The 17,620-nt window shown below is 32.1% G+C and overlaps 3 protein-coding genes across 7 annotated transcripts in view; 1 reads left to right on the plus strand and 2 right to left on the minus strand.

Moving 5' to 3' along the window:
• LOC113853861 (ABC transporter C family member 12-like) overlaps window positions 1-10,605 on the plus strand; it is a 30,347-nt gene extending 19,742 nt beyond the window's left edge. For 2 of the 5 annotated variants that reach the window (XM_027484540.1, XM_027484541.1), the window contains 10 exons: window positions 1,989-2,087; window positions 2,178-2,330; window positions 2,685-3,067; window positions 3,490-3,673; window positions 4,203-4,526; window positions 5,622-6,378; window positions 7,104-7,225; window positions 8,253-8,498; window positions 9,140-9,560; window positions 10,331-10,573. In XM_027484540.1, coding sequence (XP_027340341.1) covers window positions 1,989-2,087; window positions 2,178-2,330; window positions 2,685-3,067; window positions 3,490-3,673; window positions 4,203-4,526; window positions 5,622-6,378; window positions 7,104-7,225; window positions 8,253-8,498; window positions 9,140-9,550 — 2,679 coding nt within the window. In that variant the 3' untranslated portion in view covers window positions 9,551-9,560; window positions 10,331-10,573. Of the gene's footprint in view, window positions 1-1,988; window positions 2,088-2,177; window positions 2,331-2,684; window positions 3,071-3,489; window positions 3,674-4,202; window positions 4,527-5,621; window positions 6,379-7,103; window positions 7,226-8,252; window positions 8,499-9,139; window positions 9,561-10,330 lie in introns of all 5 variants that reach the window. The other 3 variants (XM_027484539.1, XM_027484542.1, XM_027484543.1) reach the window with 3 other exon arrangements.
• An 11-nt stretch (window positions 10,606-10,616) lies between these two features.
• Window positions 10,617-14,174, minus strand: LOC113853862 (receptor-like protein 14). Its single transcript, XM_027484544.1, has one exon. It carries the CDS (start codon window positions 14,083-14,085, stop codon window positions 11,905-11,907), a length of 2,181 nt encoding a protein of 726 aa, XP_027340345.1. The 5' UTR covers window positions 14,086-14,174; the 3' UTR covers window positions 10,617-11,904.
• A 1,303-nt stretch (window positions 14,175-15,477) lies between these two features.
• LOC113855671 (receptor-like protein 14) lies at window positions 15,478-15,972 on the minus strand. Its single transcript, XM_027487301.1, has 2 exons — window positions 15,600-15,972; window positions 15,478-15,482 (listed from the first exon to the last, which is right to left on the minus strand). Exons 1-2 carry the CDS (start codon window positions 15,970-15,972, stop codon window positions 15,478-15,480), a joined length of 378 nt encoding a protein of 125 aa, XP_027343102.1.
• Between the last annotated feature and the right edge of the window lie 1,648 nt (window positions 15,973-17,620).

The following is a 17,620-nucleotide window of genomic DNA, read 5'->3' on the forward strand; positions in this document are numbered from 1 at the left end:
TCACATTGATAGGAATAGAGATAGAATACTCCTTATAAGGGCTTGAGTAGTCCTCTCCTGCTCCTGTAAGCTAGCTTTTGGAAGTGAATTAAGCCCAAATTTCCTAATATGGTATTAGAGCCTATCCAGTTTAAATGTTTAGCTGCCCACAGATGTCTAGCCCTATTGAGTTACTCGCAGATGCCCAATCCTACAAGCTTCACGCACCTTAATATGGTATTAGTTAGGAATAAAGCCTGAATACTCTTTACAAGGGCTTGGGTAGTCCTCCTCCTATGAGGTGACTTTTGGGAGTGAGTTAAGCCCAAGTTTCCTAATACCCTCCCAGAGAATCACATGTCTTAGGGTTTTACAAAGCAACAAGATGGGTGAAACTCAAAGAAAACAGTTATCATAGGCAAACCGAATAAAGATAAGAAAATTTTTTAGAATAATATGTTTTTAGGTATGAGATGTGACTGTAAATCTGAGGACCCAATGGAAGTGATGGACAAACCTTGTCCATTGCCCATGAAAATTTGGTCAGATCCTATGAGTTGAGTGCTTTGCATTGGACTATTGGGATCAGATGTGCCATGGTGCACGGCACTGGTGTCAAGATACCAGGACTGATTAGAATCAGGCCCTTGAACAGTGAGAAGAACTTGTCCTGATTTTGTAGAATTAGGTTGTCTTTTGTTGTCAGAGATATGCTGCAGAAAGGGATTGAACCCTGTGGTACTACTGAACTGAGGAAATCCATAGAAATTTGGCATCATTGAGGATCCTTGAATAGGAAATTGAGGTTGCAGAAAGGGCCAATGTTGAGGTTAAGGGAAGCCAAAACCAAATTGTGGAATGCACTGCATTGATAACAAATAGAGGCATCATCCTCCATTTCATAGCAAATTTGACATTGAACAGAGGACATTGGGCTAGATCTGCCATTGGTACATCAACGTCCATGCCCAGAGCGACCACCTCCACAACCAAATATGTTATAGTTCTCAGAGAAATTATTTCTTGGCTGAGAAAAATGTGAATTGTTTTCAGGTAGCTGAAACACAAGGAGGGAGTTGGTGTTAGATTACGCAACATTAACTTAAAAGATTTTCTTGGAGAACTTCTTTCTTCTTGGGCAATGATCAGTGTTTCAATTTCAGCTACAGTCAGTGGGTCCAGTCAGCTGGTAACAGTGGTGATGAAAGCCTCAAACACATTTGGAAGGAAGACCTCCAAGAATTGTATCAATGTTATCTCTGTTTGTAACAGTATCACCAACAAAAACCAAAATATGAACAATAGATTGATGTGAAGAAGAAAATCAGAAATTGAGTGTGAGCCTTTCTTGATGAGCTGAGTAATCTTGGCTCAACTAAGGGCATGAAAATGATTGTGATTTTCTTCCCATACTTGCCATGAATGGTGACAACCAACAACAGAGAGGGTAGTGAGTAGCCAACAACTAGAACAGTCTTGTTGATCACATTTAATGTAGGCTGGCTTTACAATATTTTCAGCAGGATCTTCATTCCGAGAGATATAGCACACTGGAATGCTCAGATTAACAATAAAGTGATGGATCTTGTGGCCACCAATAAAGGCTTTACTTGCTGGTGCCATTGCAAGAAATTGGTGTCATTCACCATGGAAATTATAGGTGGGGAGAATGTGACTGAGGCGACAGCAGTGACAGGGTTTTGTGAGGAAGTCATGGACTTAAAAAAAGGCTCTATTATCCCATTTTAGAAAACATTATGCAGAGAGAGAGGAACTGAGATATTCAGTGAAAGATTTTTGTCATTGATAGGTTGAAGAGATACAATTGTTGTTATTTATAGGAATAAATAACCTAACAAAGACTAACCTGTTAGGTACAACTAACTAACTAATAACAGATTTCGTAGGTTGGCAAAGCTGTTAAATGACAGAGTTAGCTAAAAAATTCTAGAATGTTACATGATACTCTAATACTACCATTTATCATTCTGAATTCCTTCTTTTTTCAGGTTCGTGAAAATATATTGTTTGGATCGAAATTTGAAAAAGAAAGATATTGGAAGACCATTGATGTCACTGCTTTACAGCATGATCTCAACTTACTACCTGTATGATTGTTTTTAAAATTTCATCTTTTCTATTTCTTCTCTAAAATAATAGAAACAATTTTTATACTTATCTCATTTATATCTTCTCAGGGACGTGATTATACCGAGATTGGAGAAAGAGGAGTCAATATTAGTGGTGGACAAAAACAAAGAGTTTCCTTAGCTAGGGCTGTATACTCAAATTCAGATGTATATATTTTTGATGATCCTTTAAGTGCTCTTGATGCTCATATTGCTCAAGAGGTATCATTCTGAAATTCTTTTTAGGCTTTAAAACACAACTCCTTGTTATGGAATAACTACCATCTATAGAGGCTAGTAGTCTACAATCTACATCAGTTCAAATTCAAAGATTACTTCCATCCTTAACAAGTATCATTCATGCATTTATATGATATGAGCAAGAATCAAATTGAACTGATTTTTATTATTAAGAAATTAACTTAAGGAATGCCTTTTCAACCATATTAGATTTTCCTTTCTTCTATAGTATAAATGTTTTAATTTCACATCTTACCATTAATTGTTGACCATTTTAAAATTTGAAAATAGATATGATCATAGTTCATATAGTCTGATCTGCAATGAAACCTTCAGGTTTTCAGGAATTGCATAAAGGAAGGATTGCGAGATAAAACTAGGGTTCTTGTCACCAACCAACTGCATTTTCTCCCTCAGGTGGATAAAATCATTCTGGTCAGTGAAGGCATGATTAAGGAGCAGGGAACCTTTGAGGAGCTATCAAAAAGTGGGCTTCTATTTCAAAAACTAATGGAAAATGCAGGGAAAATGGAACAACAAGCAGACAGTAATGAAGAGAGAGATAGTCATGACAAGGCTAATGATTTACCCTTCAAGAATGAGGCAATTGTGGAATTACCAAATGATGCAAGCTATGAGAAGAAAGGAAAATTACAAAAATCAGTACTGATTAAGCAAGAAGAGCGGGAGACAGGGGTGATTAGCTGGAAAGTTATAACACGGTATGATTGCCATGTAATTTGGATGTGGATATTACAGGAATCTTTTTCCTTTGAGTTATTTTATTAGGAAAGTATGAATAAGATAATTTTGATTTTCTTTTGATCAGGATTAGGAACACAGTCCCTTCTTTAAATGACAAAATGTGGGGTTTTTCTCTTTTCTTTCTTCTTTTGGCTCTTTTTCTTTTTTTCCTTTTTTGTTGCTTATGGAGGATTCCTTGTCCTCTTGTTCAGAACCATTTCCTCTCTTATTACATTTTTCTTTTTTCAAAATAAGTAAATAAATAATGCTTAGGTACTGTTTAGTTTAACTTGATTATCAATGCTGATCATTAGCCCTGCATCACAATTTCTTTTCTGCTTGAAGGAACTTAGATACTCCAGTTCAGTTATAACTTGTAATTATAAATCCAAATTTTCAGGTACAAATCTGCTCTAGGAGGACTGTGGGTAGTTTTCATACTCTTTGCTTGCTATACATTAACAGAAGTTCTTCGAATTTCAAGTAGTACATGGTTAAGTGTTTGGACATCTCAAGATTCCACTGCTGATTATGAACCGGGATATTTTCTTTTGATCTATGCACTTTTCTCATTTGGACAGGTCATTGTTAAATGAGTTTCTATTTAACATTTGTATCTTTGTAGTTCTCACATGCTTACAAAATCCAATATTTAACTTTCTACTTTGTACTTTACATCTTTCATCTTATTTGTAAGGAATTGGCATTATTTAAGAAAAGGCTTAAATATATTTTTAATCCTACTAGATATGACTTATTTTGGTTTTAGTCCTCCAAAATTTTCTTTTGTTGATTTTGGTCATTATAATTTTTTATAAGTTGTCCCTATTATCGGTTTGTCATTATGGGACATGCATCTAACCATACCAGATCAATAACTAGTCCTAGGTGACAAGTAATAAACAATGCTTTAAAATTTATAAGGACTAGAACAAACACAGAAAAATTGGAGGCTTAAAATCAAATTTAGCTAAAACTTAACTAAAAATATATTTTACTGTTAAGAAAAGCTGATCCTTCAACAAGCTATCTGACTTACTATATGGTACCTTTCTGTACATTTTTCAATTTTAGGATAAAAGAAATGAATATTTCCTTTTCTGCATTCAGGTTTTTGTGGCACTTGCAAACTCTTATTGGTTGATCATTTCAAGTCTTCGTGCTGCCAAAAGATTGCATGATGCAATGCTTGAAAAAATCCTCCGGGCTCCCATGTTATTCTTCCAAACTAATCCTGTTGGTCGCATAATTAATAGGTTTGCAAAAGACATGGGAGATATAGATACCAATGTTTTTAATTTGGTGAATATGTGTTTGGGACAACTCTGGCAAATTCTTTCGACATTTGCTCTTATAGGCACTGTGAGCACCATATCCCTGTGGGCCATAATGCCACTTCTGATATTCTTTTATGCAGCTTACATATATTACCAGGTGTGTTCTATATCTTGTTCTTAGTTTTAGAGCTGTCTTATTAGATATTTACATGCCATGTTGGTTTTATCTACTTTTTTCATTATAGATTCTCTAGAAATTTTGGATAACTAGAAATAAAGATGTTTCAATTTTATTTAGAGTAAATACACGATTTGATTCCTGAAAGTGCTTATCTTTGATCCCTGAAAGTTTCACTTCGTAAAATTTATTCCCCAAGTGTGTTAATCTTACACACGTTTTGGTCCTTCCCTCCCAAAACATTTCATCAAAATGGGAGTAAATGTTAGAAAAATTATCATATTCAGGGACCAAATAGTACACAATGGCATTTTCCAAGACCAATTAATTCCTTAAAGACCAAAATATGCGAAAGTTAACACATTCAGTTTACTCAAATTACTCTTTTTATTTGTATAAAGAGATAGATGAACAATAACTAAATAATGGGTGAGTACAAACATGATATAAACGTCCTATTTTTTTCAGAACAATTTACAATGAAACTCAATGATTTTGCTTTGGTCAAAGTCCAGGTCTTAAGCATCACCATCAATTAGGGCTGATTAGAATTAACCATAAATCCATAACATTAGAAGTTTTCGTATTCTGTTGTACATACTAAGGTTACAAGGGAAAACTTTCACATATCTGGAGATTGAATTCTTCTACATGCACTGAAAAGATGTTTCATGATGCATACAGTCTATAGTTTTCAGAATTCATATTTGAAATTGAATAATAACATTATCCCAGTTAGCCTCCTTCCAATTATGAAGGCTTAATTCATATGCACACAACTTCTTACTCTTCTCTATGCTTTTGCAATACTGCTATAGTGCTGAAAATTTTTATTGACATTAACTTCTGAACTGAAAGAAAATGTATCGACATGGAATAAAAGTTAGTGCAAAATAAATACAAGTTACTAACTACTTTGGCAGATGTGTCAAAATGGTGATCGAGTGAATTTTTGTCAATAGAAAACTCCCTTCTGGAAAGAACAAACAGCAGCAGAGTTTATTGTTTTTTAATAGACACTAAAGTGGTATGGTTTGAGGAGTTGATTTTTTCTGTTAAAACCATGCTTGACAGAGCACAGCTCGAGAGATAAAGCGCTTGGATTCCATTACGAGATCTCCTATTTATGCACATTTTGGAGAAACACTTAATGGTTTGTCAAGCATTCGCGCATATAAAGCATATGACAGGATGACACATGTCAATGGAAAATTAATGGATGACAACATAAGATTTAATCTTCTGAATATTAGTTTGAATCGTTGGCTGACTATAAGGCTACAAACATTAGGAGGCCTCATGATTTGGTTGGTAGCAACATTTACTGTGGTGCAGAATGGAAGAGCAGAAAACCAGGCAATGTTTGCATCTACAATGGGTCTACTTCTCAGTTATACTTTGAATATAACAACTCTCTTGAGTGGTTTCCTCAGACAAGCTAGTAAAGCTGAAAACAGTTTAAATGCTGTTGAGCGTGTTGACACATATATAAATTTAGAAACTGAGGCTCCTGGTGTAATTGAGACAAACCGTCCACCACCAGGATGGCCAACATCAGGATCTATTGAGTTTGAGGATGTTGTTCTGAGATACAGGCCTGAACTTCCTCCAGTGCTGCATGGATTTTCCTTTACAGTTCCTCCAACTGAGAAGATTGGGGTAGTTGGAAGAACTGGTGCAGGAAAGTCTAGCATGCTTAATGCATTATTCCGGATTGTGGAGCTGCAAACCGGAAAGATCATTATTGATGGTTATGATATTTCTACATTTGGGCTAGCAGACTTACGAAGTGTTCTCACTATCATACCACAATCACCAGTTCTTTTCTCCGGTATGCACCGCAAAATGAAAATTTGTTCTATGTCAAATTTAGATAATCAAACATGAGTTTAACTTTGATCCGTTGTTAGCAATGTTTTATATTGTGATGAAGCCACTCTGTGGACCAGTCCAGACCACAATTGCAGGTGATGTAAACTAAGATGTCACTGATTCATCAAATGATACAAACTGAGATTAGAAACCTTATTGTCAAGGTAAAAGTATCTACACTATCACCCAATCACGTAGAAGCAAATTTTTAGAAAACAGATCACTTTTGAAGTGATTGTTCTCATAAAGTCTCTTATAATAATGCAGCAATAAATGACTGGATGATAGTGTAGAACAATCTTTGATGGTGGATCAAAATTAAATCCATGAAATATTTCTATTCTAACACCCAAATAAGCCTGGTTATTGATACCTTTCTTTTCTTTCATAGGGGAATAACTTGGGAAACAACGAATTATTATCCATTATGAGACCTGCTAATTAACTGTTAGCGGATTAGAAATGAATTCGAAGTATTGTTCACTTTAACATAACTGTCACAGTAAGAAAGTGCCGTATGGAAGTTCAATAATCAAGAATACAATGATCTCTTTCTTGGCCATATAAGAATACAGGGCTTATGACATTATCACAACTTCTTCATTTAGTTGTGACTTATGAATAAGCATTGTTTATCAACTTCAATAAAACTGTAGTTCTAACAATTAACATTTTTACTTTTAGGAACTGTTCGATTCAACCTTGATCCATTTAATGAACATAATGATGCTGACTTATGGGAAGCTTTAGAAAGGGCACATTTGAAGGATGTCATAAGAAGAAATTCGTTTGGTCTAGATGCTCAGGTACAAAGATTATGGTGTAGTTATAATCATTGAGGCTGCTCATATTAATTTGAAGTATCAATGATGTAATTTTTATTTTTATTTTTTTGAGTTTTTAACCATATATTTATAAAGTTAAATCCATAATACCAGTGATTGATTATAATTTCCTTAGGGATAGGAAGTGTCCTTAATTTGTTTTTTCATGCTAGCAAACATGTTTAAACCCAAGAATGTAATATTAGAAATACTTACCGTTAGTAACATATGTACAATATCTAGTAGTTTTACTTTCTGAATTAGATGGCCTGATTTAAAAATAAGATTTTTAGTTTGTAGTTTATTAATTATGTAGAAATGAATCATAAGTTGATTAAAGATATTGGAACATGTTTCTGTACATATTATAACAATCACCAAAACTGTGTTGTAAATTTTACAGACAATCTTAGTTCAATTAAACTATAGTTGTAAGTAATGATAATTTTGCTTAGTTTTGAAAACCAGACCAAACCAGCTGATTCAACCGGTCAGACTGGGAACTAGCCATGTGACTTCTCCAAATAACTCTTACAACTGGCTAAGCATAGATAGAACCAGCGAACCACTGAAACTGGAGAAAACTGCTGGTTTAGTATTTTATAAAATAGTAGAATATTTGTAGAGTGGGTTTCAAACCCAAATCCGCACCATTAATTCATGCCACGGTTTTTGTCAATTAATGCCCTGATTTTATTTTTAAAATTTATAATACATAATATAATTATTTTAAAATTTTATTTAACTTCATTTCTTTTAATTTTTAATTAATTTATTATTTGATGGTACACAAAATATTAAAGAAATTATGTTTAATTATTACTGGTTTGACCATCATTAAACCTATGAACCAAGAACTAGTACCTTGACCTGTTCAATGACTGGTTGAATTTTAAAAACATTGTAATTTTGGTTGAGTGTTAATAGGTTGTTTATAGAGTTTGTTTTTTTTTGGGAATTTTATTCAAAAGAAGAAATGTGACAATATAAACTTTTGTACTGAATTAAGGTTTCAGAGGGAGGAGACAATTTTAGTGTTGGTCAGAGGCAACTGTTAAGCCTAGCTAGAGCATTGCTGCGAAGATCAAAGCTTCTGGTCCTGGATGAAGCCACTGCTGCTGTAGATGTTAGAACTGATGCCCTCATACAGAAAACTATCCGAAAAGAATTTCAGTCCTGCACAATGCTCATCATTGCACACAGATTAAATACAATTATTGACTGCAATCGGATTCTGTTTCTTGATGATGGCCGGGTAATTAAGTCCTATTAACTAAATTTACAAATGTGTAATACATTGCCTACCTACAACAATTATCATGGTTCTATAATAACACGAAGAACAATGTAGATTTGAGTTGCATAAAATATATTTTCCACACTATGCATGACACTTGAGTTTAGTTTGGTCCCCATACCACAATTTTCAATTTAGTTCTCATTTTGACTGTCATCCTCATCATCTACTGTCTTTATAACATTTTAAGATTATCATGGAGTTACTTGGAAGTATAAAGATCAAATTGATAATGATTGTCCAGCATAAGGGTGAAAATATACTATGTTTTGTCGCTACATATGACACCTGTCTATAATTTGGTCCCTTTAGCCCTATACTTCAATGTATTACAACTCCAGTAGACTATGTCATAATGTCATAATAGACAGACCAAAATTTGCTAACAATTATATGTATGGAGACTAAATTGAAAAGGTTTCTTGTATAAAGACCAAATTGAAAATGACTGTCTCATTTAAGGATTAAAAATATATTTAAATCAAATTGAGTTTAAGCATTCTAAGTCAAGGAGTTTTTTTTTTATCCCAATCAAATAGTGATCTGAAGTCAACATTGATGATTCAATATTAGGTTTCATCTTGATCTATGCTTTCCAGGTTCTTGAATACAGTTCCCCAGAGGAACTCTTACAAAATGAAGGAACTGCTTTCTACAAGATGGTTCAAAGTACTGGACCTGAAAATGCTCAGTATTTATGTAGCCTAGTATTTGGAAGGACAGAGAACAACTCTAATGAATGCAGAAAGGAAATGGAAAGACATATGAAACAGTTAGCTTCTACCCACTGGACTGCTGCTACCCAGTTTGCCATATCTGCTACCCTTTCTTCATTACAGCATCACCTTCAAGGTCCAAGTAATAAAGACAATAAAGATTTCCTTGATAAAATAAAGGATGCACTGACAACACTTCAGGAAGTTCTAGAGGGGAAGCATGATGAAGACATTGAAGAGACACTAACAAAACACCATCTTTCTAGTGATAGCTGGTGGTCTACTCTCTATTAAGTTATTGAAGGTAAACATATCAGAAAAAGAAAAAAAAAATCCGTCCTGATGGAAACATGATCTGTGATTTTTCTAGACAAATCTTCATTTTTCCTTTTTATATAAGGACAAAACCTATATGCTGATCTTTAGTTGCTGTTATTAATATTTATCAATTAAAATTAGAATTTTATTTTAATAAAAGATTTTTATTTAATGTTATTACATATTACCAAGGTAAAACTCGAATTTTGATTAATAAACAATACCAACAGCACTTAAGGAATTGCATGCACCTAAGTTTTGTCCTTTATATATAATTCATGGATTTTGAGATGGGATCAATCACAAATTAGTTCAACAAAAAGATTATAATTTTTCAGTTTCACATACAAGTAACAGACTTTGTTGGTACAGCCCATTGGTTTATAGAATACAATGCCTCCATTCATATTATAAGTTTAACAACAATGTCCCTACCACTACCACTAATAATCCTTTTACTTTGTATTTTAGCTCTTAACCATCCCTTTTTTGTGGTAAATTTAAGTGACACCATTCCATTTATTAGAAAAAAGGATGATAGCATCACACTCCTTAACACACTCATAATTATTGACTAAAATTTATTGAAAACTTAAAAAAGAATATGAGTTTCACTATTTTTCACTCCTAAGTTAATTTTTCTCTCTTATACTTTTGTAATTTTTAAAGTTATGTGTTAGAGAGTATATTGTGCTAGGAAAGAAAATACTATGTTTGCATCTACATTTTCTAATTTTGTATTAATTATTCTGTCAGGTCTTGCTATCTTGATCCAGTTGCCTCCAGACATCATTCAACAAATCGAACTTTATTTTGAGGACAGATCCTTCGACTAGCATTCGTCTTGAGATGTCGTTTAGGGAAGAGTTATATGCAACCAAAGCTCAAAGGGATAGTTGCAATCGCAAGATTCTTTTGTATTTTTTTCCCACTTAGCTATACTATTTTCCTTTTGTATTTTTTTAACATTTTCTCTTATATTAATTGGGGTACTTTAAAGACAGATTTTAAGCAAAGTTATTTCTTTTTGTTTTGGGAAAAATGATAGTTATCGTAGCTTAACTACCCACATTTTGGGACGTATTAAATTAATTATTATTGTTTTTCCTTTTAATTATTCTCCTAATAAAAAAGAATTAATGATCTTTTTATTATTTTAATTAATATTTAAATTTCTTCAACCAACAATAAGTTTATCTCTACGCATTTTATTTATCATAATATTTATGCATTTTTTTTACTTTAGTTTACATACACAATTTAATAATATCATGTAAATTTTGAAAATTTAATTAAAAGAAGAATTTTTTTTTCATATTATAAGATCACTCTTTTATGATAAGAAAAACTTGATACGTTTTGTTTCTCGTTAGAATAGAGCTTAATGGACGCTGGGAGCAAAGCAAAAGATTTTAGCACCGGATAACTAAGCACATCCTTACATGATTTTTACTTTATGTCTTTCTATTTTATAATTTTATCAGTAATTTTAATTGAATCTTACTGATATTTGAATTTTTTGCTTTAAATGAAATTCTTTTGCAATTATAAATAGATTTAGAACAGGTACAGATTATTTTATGCTAGTATTTTAAAATTAGATAATCAAACCAATAATGCGAATTTAGTAATTAATAATCATTTGAGAGTCAAAAAAACTAGTTAAAAAGTTAGTAACTGGTTTAACTCTTCTAATTATATTAAGTTTCATCTTCAATCAAATTGAGACAAACCAATGGCAATGTTAGTGTTATTCTCCAATTAAGTTCCACCTCTTTAGAACTGTTTGGTTCAACCTTGATCCATTTAATGAACATAATGCTGAGTTATGAGAAGCTTTAATATGCATCAGTCTTTAATCCTGGTACGGTGAACATTACCAAAAGTACTGCACCTTAGTTTTTTCCATCAAAGTAACCTCGAAATGTATCAAATAAGTTAGTTCTTTCTAGACCTTTTAGGCGAAAAGTTTTCAGTTTTGTTTGAAAATTGGAAGTCCAGTTCGGGAAAAAAAAAAAAGAATGAAACTACACAAAAAAAAAAGAAGAAGAAGAAAACCAATGAAGCAAAGAATGTATAAGTTGATTTAGTTTCTGATTAAGGTACAATAGTGTAAATCCTAGTTGTACATACCTCATATACATCTCTTAACTCCTTAAATTCACAACACATTAACTTGAAGAGGTTAATATAACTACTTTCATTCATTAAAGCTCATTGGATACAAATTCACACAATTTGTTACAAATAACGTTATGTAGAGAAACAGAAACAGAAACATAGGAGCTTAGCTCAAATTCTAAACTTTTCTTCTTGTAGCTGGATGCTTATTAGCGGAAACCATTTCTAAAATGGAATAAACAACAATAATATATGCACAAATCCACAAGCCAAAACCAAGCTCTGCACCAGCGTGGACTAAACCATAGAACTATGGCTAAACTCAAGACAGTTAATACATAAGAGCTAACAAATCCCCAAAAGAAAGAAACCAATTCAATGGGTGGGTGATTTTCTCCTCCTTCGTTGCTTTGAATTTCTGTAGGAGGTGGTGGTGGTGAGAAAATTCTAGTAGAATTCCTTTTGGGAAACCCAAAAAGATTTGGGTTGCCTCTATAATTGTCCTCCCCAAAGTTGGCAAATTGTCCAGTGGTAGGAGTTAGACCTGACAAGTTATTGTAGGAGACATTAAAGATTGCCAAAAAATTCAATTTGGTCATATCAAGAGGTATTTCACCACTCAAGTTATTGTAAGAAAGGTCCAAGCTCTCCACATTTACAAGATTAGATAACTTGCTTGGTATAGATCCTGATAAGCAATTATGTGAAAGGTTCAAGGCATTGAGGTTCACTATGTTTCCCATTTCATGTGGAATGTTGCCACTTAACTCATTACTTGACAAATCCAAACCTGACATCTTTTCTAGCACATAGCCTGTGTAAGATAACACATTATTCTTTGTTCTGAACTCTGTAGGGATTGGCTTTCTAACCACATAATAGTCATCAAGAGAATTGTTGTACAATATCAAAGTGGAGTTGTATAAAGTAAAGGCAGTTTCAAAGAAGAACCAAACATTAAAAGTTTCTCCAAAACAAAAATTGTTGCTAATAGGTGTACCATCACAATTACCATGATCAATTGCAAATGAGATGTTACCAAGGCATGAAGGTATTTTTCCATTTAGTCTGTTACGTGAAAGATCCATAATCCTTAGAGACATGAATTTGCACAATCTATGAGGAATGCTACCACTCAGTTTATTCCCACCCAATAGAAGAATTGTTACATCTTCACCAATGAAAGTGCCCACAAAAGATGAAACATCTCCAGAAAATTCGTTGCCCCTTAGGTCAAGTGAGTACAAGGCATATATTCCAATTGATGTCAAACCAGTGAGAGCATTCTTTTGCAAGTGACAGAACTTTAGCATTGTCAAATTAGCCATACAAGAAGGTATGGACCCAGATAAACCATTTTCTGAAAGATCCAAATATGTAATGCTCTTTAGACCACATATCTGAAGGCGAATTTCACCTTCTAAGATGTTTTTCGACAATGAAAGTAGCTGAAGTGATGAAAAGTTGCCAATCCATGAGGGGATTCTCCCAGATACCATGTTGCCAGATATATCCATTGCTTGTAAAGAAGACTTTAGCAATACCCCATCATACATTTCTCCAGTAAAGTTGTTGTCATTCAACAACAAGAATTGCAACTTTGCTGATTGGGCAAACCTTGGAATTACTTGTCCACTGAAATTGTTGTGAGACAAACTCAACAACATCAATGAAGTCCAATTGGAGAAGAAATTTCTTGCAAGCTCTCCCCTGAAGTTGTTGTGGGATAAGTCCAATATTTGTACCCTTTGCATTTCAACCATGGAAGAAGGAAGGGTTCCTTCTAAATTGTTCATACTGAGATTTACATGGAACAGGTTATTAAAGATGTTACCTATGTTATCTGGGAGTTGACCACCTATTTTGTTGCTTGAAATTTGTAGACTTTGTAAACTATGTTTGGAGGTAGGCAATTGTAAAGTTCCATTAAAAGAGTTATTTGTCAAATGCAAGGTCTCCAACTTTGAGTTGTTAGTGAAGAGCCAAGAGGGAAAGTTTCCCTGTAGGTTATTGTGAGAGAGGTCAACTAGTCTTAACTCCTTTTGGAACAAAAGAAAACTTGGAATGGAACTGTTTTGTTGTGCATTAAGATGGCATCTTTCAAGTTGGATAGCCTTCAGTTGAAAAGTAGGGAGCCATGGTGGACTTTCAGTTTCAACATGGAAGTTATCACTCATGGATGACACCCTAAAAACCTCAAGTTTGGAATGGTTTGCCAATAAACTAAAGGAGAAAGAGCCTTCAATTTCAGTATCAACAAGAGAGAGGTATTCAAGTGACTTCAGACTTGTGATGAAAGAAGGCATGTTCCCACTTATAAGAGTTGATGACAAATCAAGTACTCTAAGGCTTGTTAAGTTGCTGACACTTTTGAGGTAAACTAACAACATCACTTTTGCTCAAGTCCAACTCAACTAGATTCTTCAATCCACATAGTGCTGTCAAAATTTGTTTCACAGAACTTCTATAAGAGACCATATTATGTTTTTCGGCAATAAAATAAAGGATAATTAATTGCTCTCTCGTAGATGTTAAAACAGTTTTTTTACGTGTGCCTAAAGACACACAATAGGAAATCATTATACAGTAAGCTTTTATTTAAATGTGTAGCATTCAATGTTACCCATATATTAAATTACCTGGTATCTTATAATATTCAGTAAAAACTTACTATACATAGATTTTTATTGTGTTTCCTTGAGAACATGATAGAAAAATTGATGTGGAAATTACAATAAGATAGAAGTTAGGCGCAATACCATAGGTATTTTTAATGTTGCTCTCTGATCAGAATTAGAGTTTTACTTCCACAATGCGTATAATAAAGGTTGACATTAAAGGTACACATTGATATCAAAGATCGACATACATTATTGAAGTAAAACTCAAATTTGATTAAAGAATAATAATGCTAAAAATACCTAAAATACTCTACCAAACTTTTGTTCATTACATTATTCTTTCAATATTTACTTTGTATGATTAATTGTTCTCTTTTCCTTACACTTAAATTAATGCATTATACTGTAACCGATTTTAATGTCATTGACCATTTTAGAGACAGTCTTAATTTCTCTCTTTCCTTATTAGTAACTAGTTTAATTTGAACTCTTGTTTATTTTAAATTTTAATTTCATATTCTAAAACTTTTAATTCGACAATAAGATATTTAAAATTAGTTATCAATCAATAAAATGTGAAAAGGTTAATAAAAAGAAGAATGTATTGGAAGAGGAATTGAGATGAAGATGGTAATCTTTTTTGCTTGGTTTAGTAAGAACATTGAGTAGAACGAAATAATCAGTCACACAATTTTCTTCCTCATCACATCAACCAAGAAAGTAGACGGAGATGCTTTTCATTTTTGTTTTCCATTCACATCCTTCTCTACTTATTTTCATTAATATTATATTATGTAACTCATTCTTTATAAGAATATAATTATTTATTTAAAAAGCATTTTCTTTCTTTTCACTTTTTTTTTTTACTAAATAAATTGAAAGAAATCTTATTTTTCTTCCTCTTCACTTTCTTTCATACCAACTAACTTAAACATTCCTAATTTTAGTTGTTACCATTTTTTTTCACTCAAATTCTACCTATTCTTATCCCTGTATGTCTCCTCAACCAAATAAATAATTACTTTCCACGCTAATTAAGAGGCTTTTTTACATTATAACTTTGTTAAAGGATAGAACATTTTATTTCTAGAGAGAAAGAAAATTAATTTTTAAAATAAAAAGAGATGGAAATACACTTTAAACATCAATATAAAGTACAATTTATCCTAAAATAAATGCACATTGACATATGCATATTTTTAAAGTGATTAAATAAGTTGATATGAATACTGTCCATACTAAACAAAACAAAACAAAAAAAAAATATCTTTTAAAGTACATACCTTCAATTCCAAGGGAGCCATTAAAATAGACAGCTGAGAAATCAAGAAACTGTAATTGTTCAAAAGGAAGCAATAACGAAAAATTCATAGGCGTTTGAATCAATGCAGGAAGATCTTCAAGAATGAGATGCGTGACACGTTTAGTATTGCAATGAACACGTTCCCACCCACAACAATTAGCCCCTTTATCATCAACCCATGATGGAAGAACTTCGATGTGCCCGTAATCACTAGAGCCAAAGTAGTCTTTGATCTCCAACAAACCTAATCTTTCTTTCTCCAAACACCCTTTTGATCCATTCATATTTAACAAAACCATACAAACACTGCATATCAATATCTTAACCAAAAGTGGTGCTGAACTTGATCCCATTTCTATTTGTTAACTCATCTGAGTATGAATTGCATGCTATAAATACTATATTATTCCACAAAACAATTAGTTTCCTATTAAAGAATGCTCAATTAATTCCATCAAGTGCTTGATATTCAATGCTAACACCTCAAAGTCTACCCCGGTGGACACGTTTTTGACAAAGTATGATGCTTGCTACAAAATCAATATAATTTATAGACATTCTTTTTTACTAGTGCTTCATATTCAAAGCCAAAAGGGACTTCTTTTCTGATACTTCAATTTGTGTGCTTAACCAATTTATACGTTCTTCTTAAAGTGTTATTAATGTTATTTATCAATTAAACTAAAGTTTTATTTTGATAAATTTAACACTTTAATTTTGAATATAGACACCACCCCTTCATAGATAAGCTGTTCTTAATAAGTTTTGTCGTTTACTATATTTATAAAACTATTTCAATAGAATAAAAAAATATTAAAATTAATTAATGTATTAGGTTTTAAAAAATTATTTATATCATCGTAAGTTTACGCTTATTTAAAATTAAACTCTATTATCATACTCTTATTAAGGACTGTAAAAGAATTTTAAATTTATCTTATAAAAAAGATTAAAGAAAGCAATAATATTTGTTTCAGACCTTTAGAATAAACACAACCTTAAGTTAAAAGATAGATCAAAGGCAGTGCATTAATTTACTTTCGCTTCATTATTTTGGTTAACTCTTATGCATTAATTTGTTCTTTGTCTTTTACGCATTACTTCAGTTTTGTTCTGTTTTTACCCAAGAAAAAAAATAAATAATTTTATAGAGAAAAATACTTGTATCTTCTTTAATTAATAGGCTAAGAATGTCGAACCCCTAGCAAAACTAGTAGTGGCTTTATAGAGAACCATGTGGCATGTTGTGGGTTTCATTCTAATATATGCATGCATGATGTAAAATATATGTTCCCACTTATATATACCTAATTAAGCAAGTAGCACTCTTAGAACAGCTTGATGGAATCGAAAAGCTTCTTGTTAGTCTGCAATTGAAGTTCATCAACTTTTTTGTTATAAAAAAGGAAATCAAGAAAACATTATGGAAGTTAGTGACTTATTTAAAATAAATATAATTTTTTTTTAATCTCTAAAATAATAATAAAATTATAATCATCACGTTAAAAATAATAGTATAAAATATAATATAAAATTTACAAGTAATATAACAAACATCTTATTTTAAGGTGGCTATCTCCGTGAAACCCACTGAGTAACGAAGGAGAAGTTATATTAACCCCACCCAACATGGCCTGTAAATGCTAGGCTTTGCATTACAATAAGAGATACAGCATGAACTCAAAACAATTTGGGTATCGCATCGTTACGTTATATTATCAATACGATTGAATTATTATTTTTAATGTTAAATATATACTAAAAATATTATTTTAATAATATTAAATTATTTATATAGTATTTAAAAACTATTTATTATTAAATTATTCAATTTATAAAAAATTTTAATGAAAATTTTAAAATTGTCAATTTTAAGTTAAAAAATGATACATCAAATTTACTTATTTTTAAATTAAAAGAACATGATTAACAAAAGAAATTAAACCTCAAAATAAGAATGGTAACAGACATAATTAATACTTGATGGGTATTCGAAATATA

Source organism: Abrus precatorius, unplaced genomic scaffold, assembly GCF_003935025.1.
Source record: "Abrus precatorius isolate BTA unplaced genomic scaffold, Abrus_2018 Scaffold11, whole genome shotgun sequence".
In the NCBI taxonomy this organism is placed as follows: domain Eukaryota; kingdom Viridiplantae; phylum Streptophyta; class Magnoliopsida; order Fabales; family Fabaceae; genus Abrus; species Abrus precatorius.

Bases quoted from the DNA above. Each gene is read 5' to 3' on its own strand.
- LOC113853862 (XM_027484544.1), bottom strand. From the start codon at position 14,085: ATGTTGTTAGTTTACCTCAAAAGTGTCAGCAACTTAACAAGCCTTAGA.
- LOC113855671 (XM_027487301.1), bottom strand. From the start codon at position 15,972: ATGGGATCAAGTTCAGCACCACTTTTGGTTAAGATATTGATATGCAGT.